A 12,141-nucleotide genomic window follows, 5' to 3' on the forward strand; every position below is an offset into this window, starting at 1 on the left:
AAGAGAAATGTGTAAATATTGTTCCCACGGTGTCCATAGAAATTGCAAAAGCAGATACTTGGTATGGTTGCCAAAAAACACTTGGTTGAAGATAGGAGAGAGAAGGATGTCATTAGTACCGACCTCCGACGGCGGTAACAACGGGCCGTTCTTCGCAGAAGTAGAAATGGGAGGTGACTCTTCTGCTCCCACAGTTCGCGCCACCGTCGTCCAAGCTTCTACCGTCTTCTATGACACTCCTGCCACCCTCGGTAATATCTAATTTTTAATCAAATTGAAATTATTAGAAGTTCGAGGGTTTCTATGTTATATGATGTCAATTTGTCCAATATTTTTATAGAATTTGTGTGTTCTCTTATCCGAACATTCTAGTTCGATTTTGCGGCATCGTGCTTTCATTTAGGCAGATTGGATTGTCACAATTGGTAAGCATAATAAAGAAAATGAATGCTACTAAGAGCAGAACAAGCAATTTTGATATTGTTGCTCAATGAATATGTCAATGGAATTATATTGTTTACCGTGATTATCGATAATTATATTTGTAGTGCCAATTTATTTGTGAAATCTGTAGAATCATGAAATAGGATGGCTTGAAGCCTGAAAATGCACCCACTCAAGGCATTAATTTGAGACTAATGGACAAGTACGAATGTATAATTTAGCTAAAGTAGAGGGTGGGTAACAAAGTTGTTCATAAGCTTCTTAGAATAGAAGCTATACAACACCTTTTGTGTTTAGATGGAGAATGTTACCTTGTTTTTCAAATACAGTGTTTTGCCTAGTGCGCCATGTGTAGACGTTTATCATAGTTACTTTCTTCTTACAAGGAAAATGGACGCATGTTAATGTTTTGGTGGATTCTTTCCAAAGACTAATTGTATCGAATTGAAAAGCATTCAGTTGAAGTTATGTAGGCCCATGCTGAAGAGCCAGACTTAAAAACTGAACATGTCTCTTTGGAAGTCGGTGGAGTAACTCGTAAATTTATACCCTGTTCAAAGCTTGTTTTGCAAGTACTTCTTTAAATGGATAGTTCTAACCTTGGCATTTTGTATGTTCGCTCTTTCATTACTAATTTTGGTTTTTAAGAAATTGAGCTTAATTGTAGTTGCAGTTTTTTGGGTTACTTTATGAGGACAACCTATCCTCTTTTCGTAATTTGTTCAGTGCAGTTTTAATAAATTCTTAAACACACATAAAGATAGCAAGAACCTGTGCTGATTTGAATTCCTGTTCTATCTCAGAGAAGGCTGAAAGGTTGCTGGCTGAGGCAGCCTCATATGGAGCCCAGCTGGTTGTATTTCCTGAAGCTTTTATTGGTGGCTATCCACGTGGTTCAAATTTTGGGGTCACAATTGGTAACAGGACAGCGAAAGGCAGGGAAGAATTTCGAAAATACCATGCCTCGGCTATTGATGTCCCAGGTAAGAATCCTTTTTTTTTTTTTAAAAAAAAATTTATTTTATTTTATAAATATGTCCTTAAATATAATATAATATTTAAAGTATTTATGTTGACACATTTGCTAGCTTGAAAGCTGTCTATAATATATTATGCATTAGATCTTTGATGCAAGCTTAGCCTATTGTGGCTTTGCTCTAATTTCTTGCTAGTGACATAGGATATACTAGTAAGTGTAGGAAAAAGGATGATCAAGGGCAACCTGATTTGCCTCGATTTATACTGTATTAGATTTTTTTAAAAATAATTTCCTTAATAGCTTTTACATGTTGACTCTTAAGAAAATTGAGTATTTTCTTGCCAACCTTGCTTCTCACCCTTGCACATCTCCAGCAAGGTATAAGGTGGTAATGTGGTATAGGTGTGTTATTAAATCAATGGGACTACAAGCCCATGTGCTTTAATCTATCCCATCCATCTTGAATATGTTTTATTTTGTTGTTTGTTAAGCTTGCAAGTCCTGTTTGTTGATCCTTTGTTGGATGATTTGTGCATCTTAATCCATGGGCATGCCATAGCTTAAGTAAAACGTCCCTAGTGCTGATTTGCTGTTACTTACAATTTTGAATATCATTATTTTTGGTGCAACGCTTGTAATAGTTCAGCCTTTCTTTATTCATGAAAATTAAGTAAGCCTTTTGACATATTAGTCTTTATGCCCAATTATAGGTTGCTTTATCAAGGATTCGATCTTTAAATTGGGCTCTAGTGTTGATCTAACCACCGTCAATTTTTTTAATTGCTACATTGATGCGTTTAACTTTTGGTCAATATCCCTTTTTTCCTTCCTCTCATTCTCTAACTCATGCTTATTACTTATTAGGCACTCTTAACATCTCATGTAGTGCAACACATATTTACCTCAAGGAGGTGGCTCGAGTCTGCCACCTGCTGTCTATACTCTTGAGCCTTTTGAATAATTTAAACTTGCATACATCTTCCACGCATATTATGAACCACAGCCACAAGCCAATTCCAAAGGCCTTATGTAAGATGTGAGTTTGACACAATTGTTTAGCATTTCAACTCATGGGTGATATATTTTGACAACTGAGCTGAAGTTATTACAAAATTCATTTTTTATTTTTTTGCTGTTAGAAATTGCATGACATCTTTGTGTCTATTCGTTGGTGATAGAGGATGCCAAGATGCTACATCTTTAGTCTATTGAAATAGTAAGGGCTGGCAATACAACTAGACCCGGCAAACGGGTCGTGTTGTGTTCGTGTTCGGGTCATATATAAACGGGTTGGAGACCCCCTGACACGACCCGTTTAATAAACGGGTCAGAAAGGCTAAACACGAACACGACCCGTTTAATAAACGGGTAACACGAATTTAACACGTGTAACCCGTTTAGTTAAACGGGTCGTATTCGTGTAAAAAACTTGACCTGTTTAGTAAATAACCATTTAAGCTATGAACTTGTCCATATGTTTTCACATAAATAAACAAACTACAAAATAACATAGTCAATGAAGTTCACCCAGTTTTAACCACCTAAGTTTGCCTAAAGACCATCGAAGTTATAATTGTTCAAAAATTACATGTTATTTGATAACTGATGTTAAAAAAAATGGTAGAAATCTAAAAAAATAGATTAGAACAATCGAAAATAATAATGAAATAATTGAAAGGAAGAAAAGTAATTAAAGATATTAGAGTGAGATGAGAATTTGGAAATCATGAAAAAAGTGAGGTAAGAAGAACAAGCAGAGCTCTTGTGCGTGAGACAATGAGAGTGAAAGAATGAATGAGAGAGAAAAAGTAAGTGAATCAGAGGAGCTAATAGCCTTATATATGACGGCTGATGTAGTGAGAAAAAGTATTAGGTTAAACTAGGTTTTTTCATTTTTTTGGGTCATTATTTAAAATTTTGGGCCAGTATTAATTTTTTGGGTCATATTAGAATATAAGGTTTTTAATCTTTTTATAAATCTTAAGCAGGTTAGTGGGTAAACAGGTTGACCTGTACACGACCCGCATATTAAGCGGGTTGGGTCGTGTTACTTTCGTGTTATAATATTCAACACTAACCCGACCCGTTTAATTAATCGTGTCATGTCGTGTTGACCCGTTTAACTAAACGGGTCGAAAACTCTAAACGCTAACCCGCTTTTTTCGTATCCGGTTCGTGTCATGTTATCGTGTCGTGTCAACTTTTGCCAGCTCTAAATACAACCTTATAAACATACTGTATTTGTCCATTAATTGATTTTGAAAGTAATTTCATCTTTTTCAGATATTGGCCTTCAAATTTCTACAATCATATGCATAATCCGTTAGGAATTGAACGGTTATCTTGTGCCAATATATATGATTGCAGGTCCCGAAGTTGATCGTTTGGCTGCAATGGCTGGAAAATACAAAGTATGTTTGGTAATGGGTGTAATAGAGAGGGATGGATACACACTGTACTGTAGTGTTCTATTTTTTGATTCTCAAGGCCATTACATGGGAAAACATAGAAAAATGATGCCAACAGCACTTGAGCGTGTAATTTGGGGTTTTGGGGACGGATCAACAATTCCAGTTTTTGAAACTCCCATTGGAAAAATTGGTGCTGCTATTTGTTGGGAGAACAAAATGCCACTTTTGCGGATGGCAATGTATGCTAAAGGTTAGCCACACAGCCCACATTGTTGTAGTCATGTATGTGTTTTTTATTTATTTTATTTTTTATTTTTTAAATTGTATGTCTTTGGTTGTTTGCATATTGTTGGAATGTAGGACTACAACTAATAGGAAAACTGCTGAGTTCACTGTTTTTGCAAAGAATCTTACCCCTATTCTTATATTGCATTTTGGATTAAGATGTTCAATATCTAAGTGTTGCCTGTTTACTATCAATCTTGTTGATGTGGTCAGACTCCATATAACCATTTTTGGGATATACAAGTAACAGCCAGTGTGTTTTCTCTGGAGGAAACATGCTTGTTTGAATTTGTCCCATCTTTAGCTTCCCTTTTCTAATTGGCACTAAGGTTAAGGAAATATGCTTAAAGTAGTATAGAAATATTGGTTGTTGATTTATAGAAAAATTAGTGTGAGAAAGTGTTGGAAGTGAGAGAAGTAAGATGCTGGTGTGATGGAGTGGGGAGTTAAAGTTCAGCGTTTCATAATAATAATGGGAAGGGTTTTTTGGGACATCCCCCCCCACCCCCCCCCCCCCCCCACACACACACAGACTCATGCACATATGCACGCACAAAGAGAAGTGAATATGGGACTGAGGGATAAAGTTTTTAACTTGTTGCTAAAACCTAACTAGTTCTGCTTCATAACTTCAGGTGTTGAGATTTTTTGTGCTCCAACAGCTGATGCAAGGGAGGTTTGGCAAGCATCCATGACCCATATAGCTCTTGAAGGTGGATGTTTTGTTTTGTCAGCCAACCAGTTCTGTCGAAGGAAAGATTATCCTCCACCCCCTGAATACGTGTTTTCTGGAATGGAAGATGATCTGAATCCTGAGTCAGTTGTATGTGCTGGTGGTAGTGTAATAATATCACCATCAGGGGCTGTCCTTGCTGGACCAAATCATGATGGTGAGGCGCTTATCTCAGCCGATCTAGGTATGTTTATTGGATATGGCTTAGGGGTTAAAGATTTTTTTTTTTCAAAACACTTTGCTTTTAAAGTTATAACCTTGCCAAGTTGCCATAAAACGATCAAAGATTAAAGCTTAAGATGTTCTTGAATGTATACACTATACAAACAATTTAGTCTGTACAAATGAATTTAGAGCCATTGCATTATGTGCTCTTGAAAGAGATGATGAAGAATTATTACAAGTTTTTGCAGTCTTCTCTGTTTGAAATTTCCGCTTGAACTGGAAAGCTTTCTTCACTCAGGAGGGCACCTACTTCTGCCAAGGCTTAGAAGCTCAATGAGATATTCTAACCAACTAGCTCTTTAATTTTGTGGTATTTAAGAGTAACAGAAACAAATTTGGGCGCTTTCTAGGAGTGGTGTCTGATTAGTAGAGGCTTATCTCTTAGCTAGTTATTTCTTCCACTGAAGTGACGAAAAAGGTGCTAAAGACCATATAGGGAGATCTGTGAGCCATAAAGCGTTGTCATTATATGTTGTCTTTTTTGGTTGGGAATCTACAACCTGCTATTTGGTGGTTGCAATTTTGAGAAGCTAAAGCAAGGGTCAAGGTTTGGGGTTGAAGGTGGAACAAGATAAACTTAATTAACAAGGGTATGGTCATGATGGATGTCATGAAGCCTCTTCGATGGATGCGGTAAATAAGTAATAGAAAGGGAAAGTTACTCATGGTTACATGACATAGATCTTATTGGAATTGAGTAGAATCCATTCCAATGTTTGCCATGGAATCCCAAACTAGAGGTATCTAACTCCATTTCAATCTCCTACAATCTCATATCCACCCTACCCCCTAAGATTTTAGCTTCATTCTATCCTAGATACAAATCCTAATTAAGTGCATATCCATACCAGTTTCAAACAAAACAAATTTAGTAATGTATGGGGTTCCCAATCCATTCCATTCCACTTTGTTTATTCAAATGAAGGCTAATAACTTCTAAGTTTTATCTCAAAGGTTATCTATACCTCTTGAAAAGAATCATCTTACTTAGCTTTAAGCACACAAGCTAAAGATGATGTCATATATAAAATTTTCTAATAATATAGTACAATAAGAGCAATAAAGCCTTAGTCCCAAAATGTTTTGGGTTCGGCTAATATGAAACGTCATAAGGAACCGTCCGGAAAACATTTTGAGCATAACAAGATAATTGAATAAAGTTTTTATAAAATTCGGTGTAAATTGAGAAACAGAAAGTGTATACAAATATAATTTAAGAGTCTTAAAAGATTGGCAGGGGATATAAATGAAATGAGAAGCTTGTGAGTAAAAAAAATAAAGGTTTGAAAAAACTTTAGCAAAGGAAATAAGTATAGTTTGCAGAACACGAGTTGAGTAAATAATACTAAGATAAAATGAGCAAAAGTATATATATAATATCCTCAACATGAATGATCTCACTCCACTTCGCTCTATCCAACACCATATTTTCCTCAATCCCCAAAGGTTTCATATTGCTTTCAATCACCCTCTTTCAAGTTTTCTTAGGTCTTCCCTTACCCCTCACGATCCTAACACTTTGCCACTCTTCAAGCGTTCTTACCGCCTTACCGGAGCCTCACTCGGTCTCCTTTTTATGTGGCCAACCACCTTAGGTGATTCTCCCGCATCTTGTATTCAATAGATGTAGTCCCTGTTTCTTCTTAATTATCTTATTCCACAATCGATCTTTTCTTGTATGGCCACACATCCATTGCAACATATGCATCTCAGCCACATATTATTGTTGTGAGTGAGTGGAGAGGTTTGGAAGGAGTCTAGTACCTCAAAGATTCAAGGAGATAAATAGGTGACAGAAGAAGGGTGTAGCAATTAGTCAAAGGAGAATTTGGCAAACATTGACAAAATAGGGGATGACTCAGTTAGGGGAAAAGGAGCGATATGAAAGGGGGAGCACTTTGTAGTGGCAAGAGAGTTAGAGAACTGTTGAAAATTGTTGATATTAAGGATTTTAGCTAACTGAAAAAAAATAATCAATTTGGTGATTTAACGTTTAATAATAAAGATTGGAGAACATGTTGTTAGTTGGGGGGGGGGGGGGGGGATGGAAATCAATAGACTCTTTTCGTGACCCTGTGTATGTGTTGAACTCTCAATTTCTAGCAACATTTAGGACATACGGAGATGGTACAAATTAAAGAAGGTTTATGGGGATATGCTGGATAATTGACACTTATATGAGTGAGGATGCTGATATTGTATTAAAATTCTAAGATAGGTTTTATTACATTGACAACCATGCTGTGATAGGAGGAAGGGGGGGGGGGGGGTATGGTGAGCTATGGGCGTTTATTTCCATTTGTCTGGACATGTTTCTTTTTAACTACTTTCCTGTTAACAAAAACTTTAAAATCTAATTTGGCAAATATGTAAGGTTATTATCTATGTTTAACTTATTTGAAGTAGATGGTGGGCTGACACCATTTGGTTGTTGATTGTTACTCAGATTTGGGAGAGATAGCACTGGCGAAGTTTGATTTTGATGTAGTTGGTCACTATTCAAGACCGGAGGTACTTAGTCTGACTGTTAGGGACCAACCAACAAATGCTGTATCTTTCACATCAGATTCTGAAAGAACTGAAAGATCTTAAGGCTGTTGCTGATAGTAATCTTGACAAGCCAGTCCATATTGTGTAGGTATATCAAACCATTCTGTATCTGAACTTCTTTGTTTTGTAAATCACTTTATTCTTGTTTTGATTACATTTCTCAGTCCATTGTATTGATTTGATCACTCTTTCTGTGTGTTTTGTACATAATTAATTGTTAAAATAATTAGTGAGCAGCCCTGGGTCCTGTTTAGTGCTTTATTATTTATTGAGTTTTAACTTGCACCAGGGTTGGATAGCTTTAAAAGTTTAATCAGACTGGCTGTAAGTTATGGTATGGTTGTGATTGCAGAAGCTTACTTATTTGTGGTGTTGAATAAAAGATCATGTTTGATGCTGTGTGACTTTATTGGTCATATTGGCTATTGACGGCTTAGATTGCTTGGATCATAGCATTCCTTCACGACTCTGGAATTTTTTCTATAAAAAAACAATGGCTAACCATTTCTTGCAGAGGCTATGCTATAGACTTAGATTTGCTTATACTATACTTCCAACAAAGGGGGATTCTAGGAAGGGGGTGGGGCTGTGCGGGTGGGTGGGTGGGCGTGGGGGAGGGCTCATGTTATGACAAGAGTGGGATCGTATGATTAACCACATACACGAGGAATCTTGCTTTTAATTCTGAAATGTTAAATAAGCTATTGTGTTTGTACTGGTTAACAATACATGAAGATCCCTAGAGATAAGTAATGATATAAACAGTTAAACTAATATAGGCACCAACTTATTTGTCACTCTTCATCCAAAACCTCCAAACACAAGCAAATACGAAAAAGGTGTGGAAAAGGGAAGAGTCCCTGACGAGAATCTGATTACTCTTGGAAAACTGTCAAATTGCTGTAGGAATTGCTTGTGAAATTTTACAGATGATAAGGCCCTATCTTATTGCAAGGAAAAATTTACTGTAGAATTTTTGTCGGTCATATTAGTGACATACAGGATTGCCAATTTTTCATTAAGCTGTGTGCCTAGCAATAATTAAACTCAAGGTTCTGGTTTTCTTGTGAAATCCAGAGTGAAGGGGCTTGTTTCCTTTTCCACACACAGTTGCGTCTATTTGCTTTGTGGAACTCTAATATCGACAAGCAATAAGTAATTAGAAAGCTATCAACCTCATTGATCACAGCCCAGTTATAGAATTTTGGCGTATTCACCTTGGCATTGCCTTTTTGTCCATTTATTCTTATTTAATCTCCTGGATACAATGCTGTGGTTGTTGGAAATGTGATAGTTCAACTATTTCCAATCATTTCATGGGAAGCTATGATTGGAAATTGGACATCAATGGACTATTGCATGATTGCTGCTTCACTGTATCTTGATTCATTACCTTGGTCTAGTACTTGATTGCAAGAGAAATGGGAGTTTACTACATCCCATTATTAAGGTGGGACCTCTATTCTCACTTGTAAGATCTCTTGATTGGTAGGTAATTAATGATATTCTTCTGTTTTTGAATCCAATTTATACATTTAAATAGAAATTTCCTTCTTGGTTGGTTCCTCATATCCTCTCCTTCACTCCTTGTTTCCTTAGGTTATATCCTTTGGCCTCTTGAACCACAGGATTGAGGAATAGGTCTCTTGACTTGTTTTCTGGGTGAAAAGTACAATCAATGCGTTAGAATTCCATCATTTCAGTATAGGACAACTGGTTGAATTACCTCTCCCCTCCCCTTTGTTGTTTATACGTTGTTTCAAAATCTTTCTGAAGTAGATTTCATATAGTTTTTATTTGGCTACTTCCTCCTGGGCTGCTAAAAAAAAAATTATCTTAGCTAATTCCTTCTAATTTACTGCCTGAACTCGTCATTATATCAAGTCCTTCATGCTTGACCCTTCATTCCTGTCCACTTTGACAACTTGTTTAATTTTATGTTAAGCTGGTTGCAATCTTGGAATTCCATCTGGTGCCTTGTTATCACCTTTTTTTTTCCTTTATTGTAATGTTGGCAGGTTTCTCTGACAGTATGTATGAATGTATGATAGGTCATTGGGGTCATGCTACATTCATTAGTTACAAGTACATATTATATTACTTAGGAATATAAATTATGAAAACTCTAATCTTCTGGAATATAAGGACTTTTGATGAGACCTTTTGTTCTCTTAAGATCATGTCTTACGGAGGAAATTGTCGTGTTTGTGTCAATTAATGTACATCCTACATCCTTGATTTATTTGTCTGCATCACCTGAGTTTTCATCTGAAAACATGTCCCGTGCTGCATGTCAAATTAGGATAGTGGGTTTGGCATTGGGCCATTGAAACCAATTAATCTCATTACATTACTGTATATTGGTTACTATGGTTAGTGATGGCTTAAGGATCTCATGCTGTGACTCACCAAGAGTATAATTCGAACTTTTGAATTCTAGACCCGAATGCCTTGATTAATTCTGTTTTTGATAAGGTTCTAACAATCAAATAATCAGAGACTGAAGTGCTACAATTAGTTTGGAGGTGTACCAAGTTGATTGCATAACCTTTGCATGTACAGTTATCTGACTACTGAGAACCTCACTTTAACTTGTTTATCTCAGTGTTCTGCAGAATTTTGTCTGCTTGTTTTCTGCACCTCACAATTATCGACTACTTATGCTGCTGCTGCTACTGCTACTACTATGTCTCATGATACTATCAGAAAAATTGCCAGGTTTTGCAGGCTATATATTATGTAAAAAATAAAGGTTGTGTTAGATCAAAGTATCCTTGTTTCTCTGCATTGCTAGGCATACAAGAAGAAACCCATGAACAATTACTCCAGGAAAAAGGTGCAAATTTCCTTTCATTTCATAAAAATAGTAGATTATATTATCTTATTATGTTCATTGTTTGACAATTGACATTCATGTTTTTGCCTCTAAGAATATTCAAAGTAGATGGGCTTGTCCTTTCTTGTTTTCAAACGTGTTATGTTCTTCATTGATTAGATAATTTATGCCTTTGTTCTGTTAATATCTAGGGGATTGCCACCCATTTTGCGTATTAAGGATGCTTTATTAGAAAATTAATATGTTTTCTAAACTATGAAATTTGACTTTCTGAACTGTCACCAACACTACCATATGTAAAGTTTTTACTGGTGATGGTATTAATTATTTATTTTCTTATTAGAATTACAGTCAACAAAGTGTATTTAACTGTGGGTTTAATATTACTTGAGGAAACAAGGTAGCTCTAGATTAGGTTGAGACACAATCAAATTATGAGAAAAGGCCATGATAACTCGTTTAAATCTAATCCAATCAAATCTTATGGTCTACTCATTTTCCTGGTATGAGGATTAAATATTTGTGATTCAGAGGTGAGATTATCTTCATCATTCCTCGGTTGACATCTTTTTATATTGCAAACTTCCAATGCCATGTTCTCACCATCTCTGTTGATTCCCTTTGACCGCCGTCTATGAAATTTGAATATGAATGGTGCTTCCTCTACCATCCACATGCTGCTTTCTTGATCATCTTAAGACCATAAGATAGAGTCACTTGAATTTCTGGAGATAAATAAATTATGCTGCTGCTCCGTTGTTGTCTAGTCAGTCACGTCCTTTGGGTTATTTCGTCGTCAACTTATATTGGTAGATTGGTCATGTGTTGGGATTTATCTGTCGGAATCAAGAGAACCATATGTTATTCTTCATTTATTAACTGTCCGCACATATCTTGACCTTATATCAATTACATGGGCCATTAGGAATTATGCTAGTCTCAGAACAAAGTCATTGTTGTCTTGTATTCCGCCAGATACATCAATTATAATCCCTCCATTTTTTTTTAAGCACCTCAATTTTACTTTTTGCAATATTTACATATTCCATTTTGACCAAAACTAGTGATTTTTACATGAGAAAAATATATAACAGGTCTCTCATGTAGTCATGTAGGTACTTATTGGGATTGTTTTAATGTATAGTTTTCAAATATCAACTTTTTTTTTTTTTTTAATTACTCATTGTTTTAGTGATTTATGTGCATTGACATACATGTCCAGTCAAGCTGAGGCACTTAAAAATTAATACTCCCTCCGTGGTTTTAATAAGTGTTGTGTTACCCTTATCAAATCCAGCCGTGTTTTAATAAATGTTATACTTCTTTTTTTGGCAAAAAAACTACATTAAAATACTATATTTCTTTTTCTCTGGTCTTCACCTAAATCCACTACTACTTTTTTTTTTTTTTTATTATTATATCTTTCCTCTTACATTCATTACTTTCAATAAACTATTAACCCCATTATCTTTCTTTCATAACTTTTTAATACTCCAACTACCCCACTTACCTCTTATTTTATTTAAGTCAATTAAATTGTCTAAAACTATGTGCCGGTTAAACTGTAATACTTTAAAAAACACGGAGGGAGTGGAGGGAACATATTATAATTGTGTGCAGAACTTGTTTGGTTGAACTCTTATAAGCTTAATCAATGGTACAAAGTACTTCGTAATAT

The 12,141-nt window shown here is 35.7% G+C and overlaps 1 protein-coding gene across 1 annotated transcript; it reads left to right on the forward strand.

Annotated features, from left to right (window-relative positions):
- LOC145624723 (bifunctional nitrilase/nitrile hydratase NIT4A-like) lies at positions 1-7,783 on the forward strand. Its single transcript, XM_081677815.1, has 5 exons — positions 1-251; positions 1,248-1,427; positions 3,791-4,084; positions 4,755-5,036; positions 7,524-7,783. The coding sequence occupies exons 1-5, from the start codon at positions 8-10 to the stop codon at positions 7,667-7,669; spliced, it is 1,146 nt and encodes a 381-aa protein (XP_081533941.1). The 5' UTR covers positions 1-7; the 3' UTR covers positions 7,670-7,783.
- Positions 7,784-12,141: the final 4,358 nt, after the last annotated feature.

The sequence above is a fragment of the Chenopodium album genome, chromosome 3 (genome assembly GCF_948465745.1).
Source record: "Chenopodium album chromosome 3, dcCheAlbu1.1, whole genome shotgun sequence".
NCBI classification, from domain to species: domain Eukaryota; kingdom Viridiplantae; phylum Streptophyta; class Magnoliopsida; order Caryophyllales; family Amaranthaceae; genus Chenopodium; species Chenopodium album.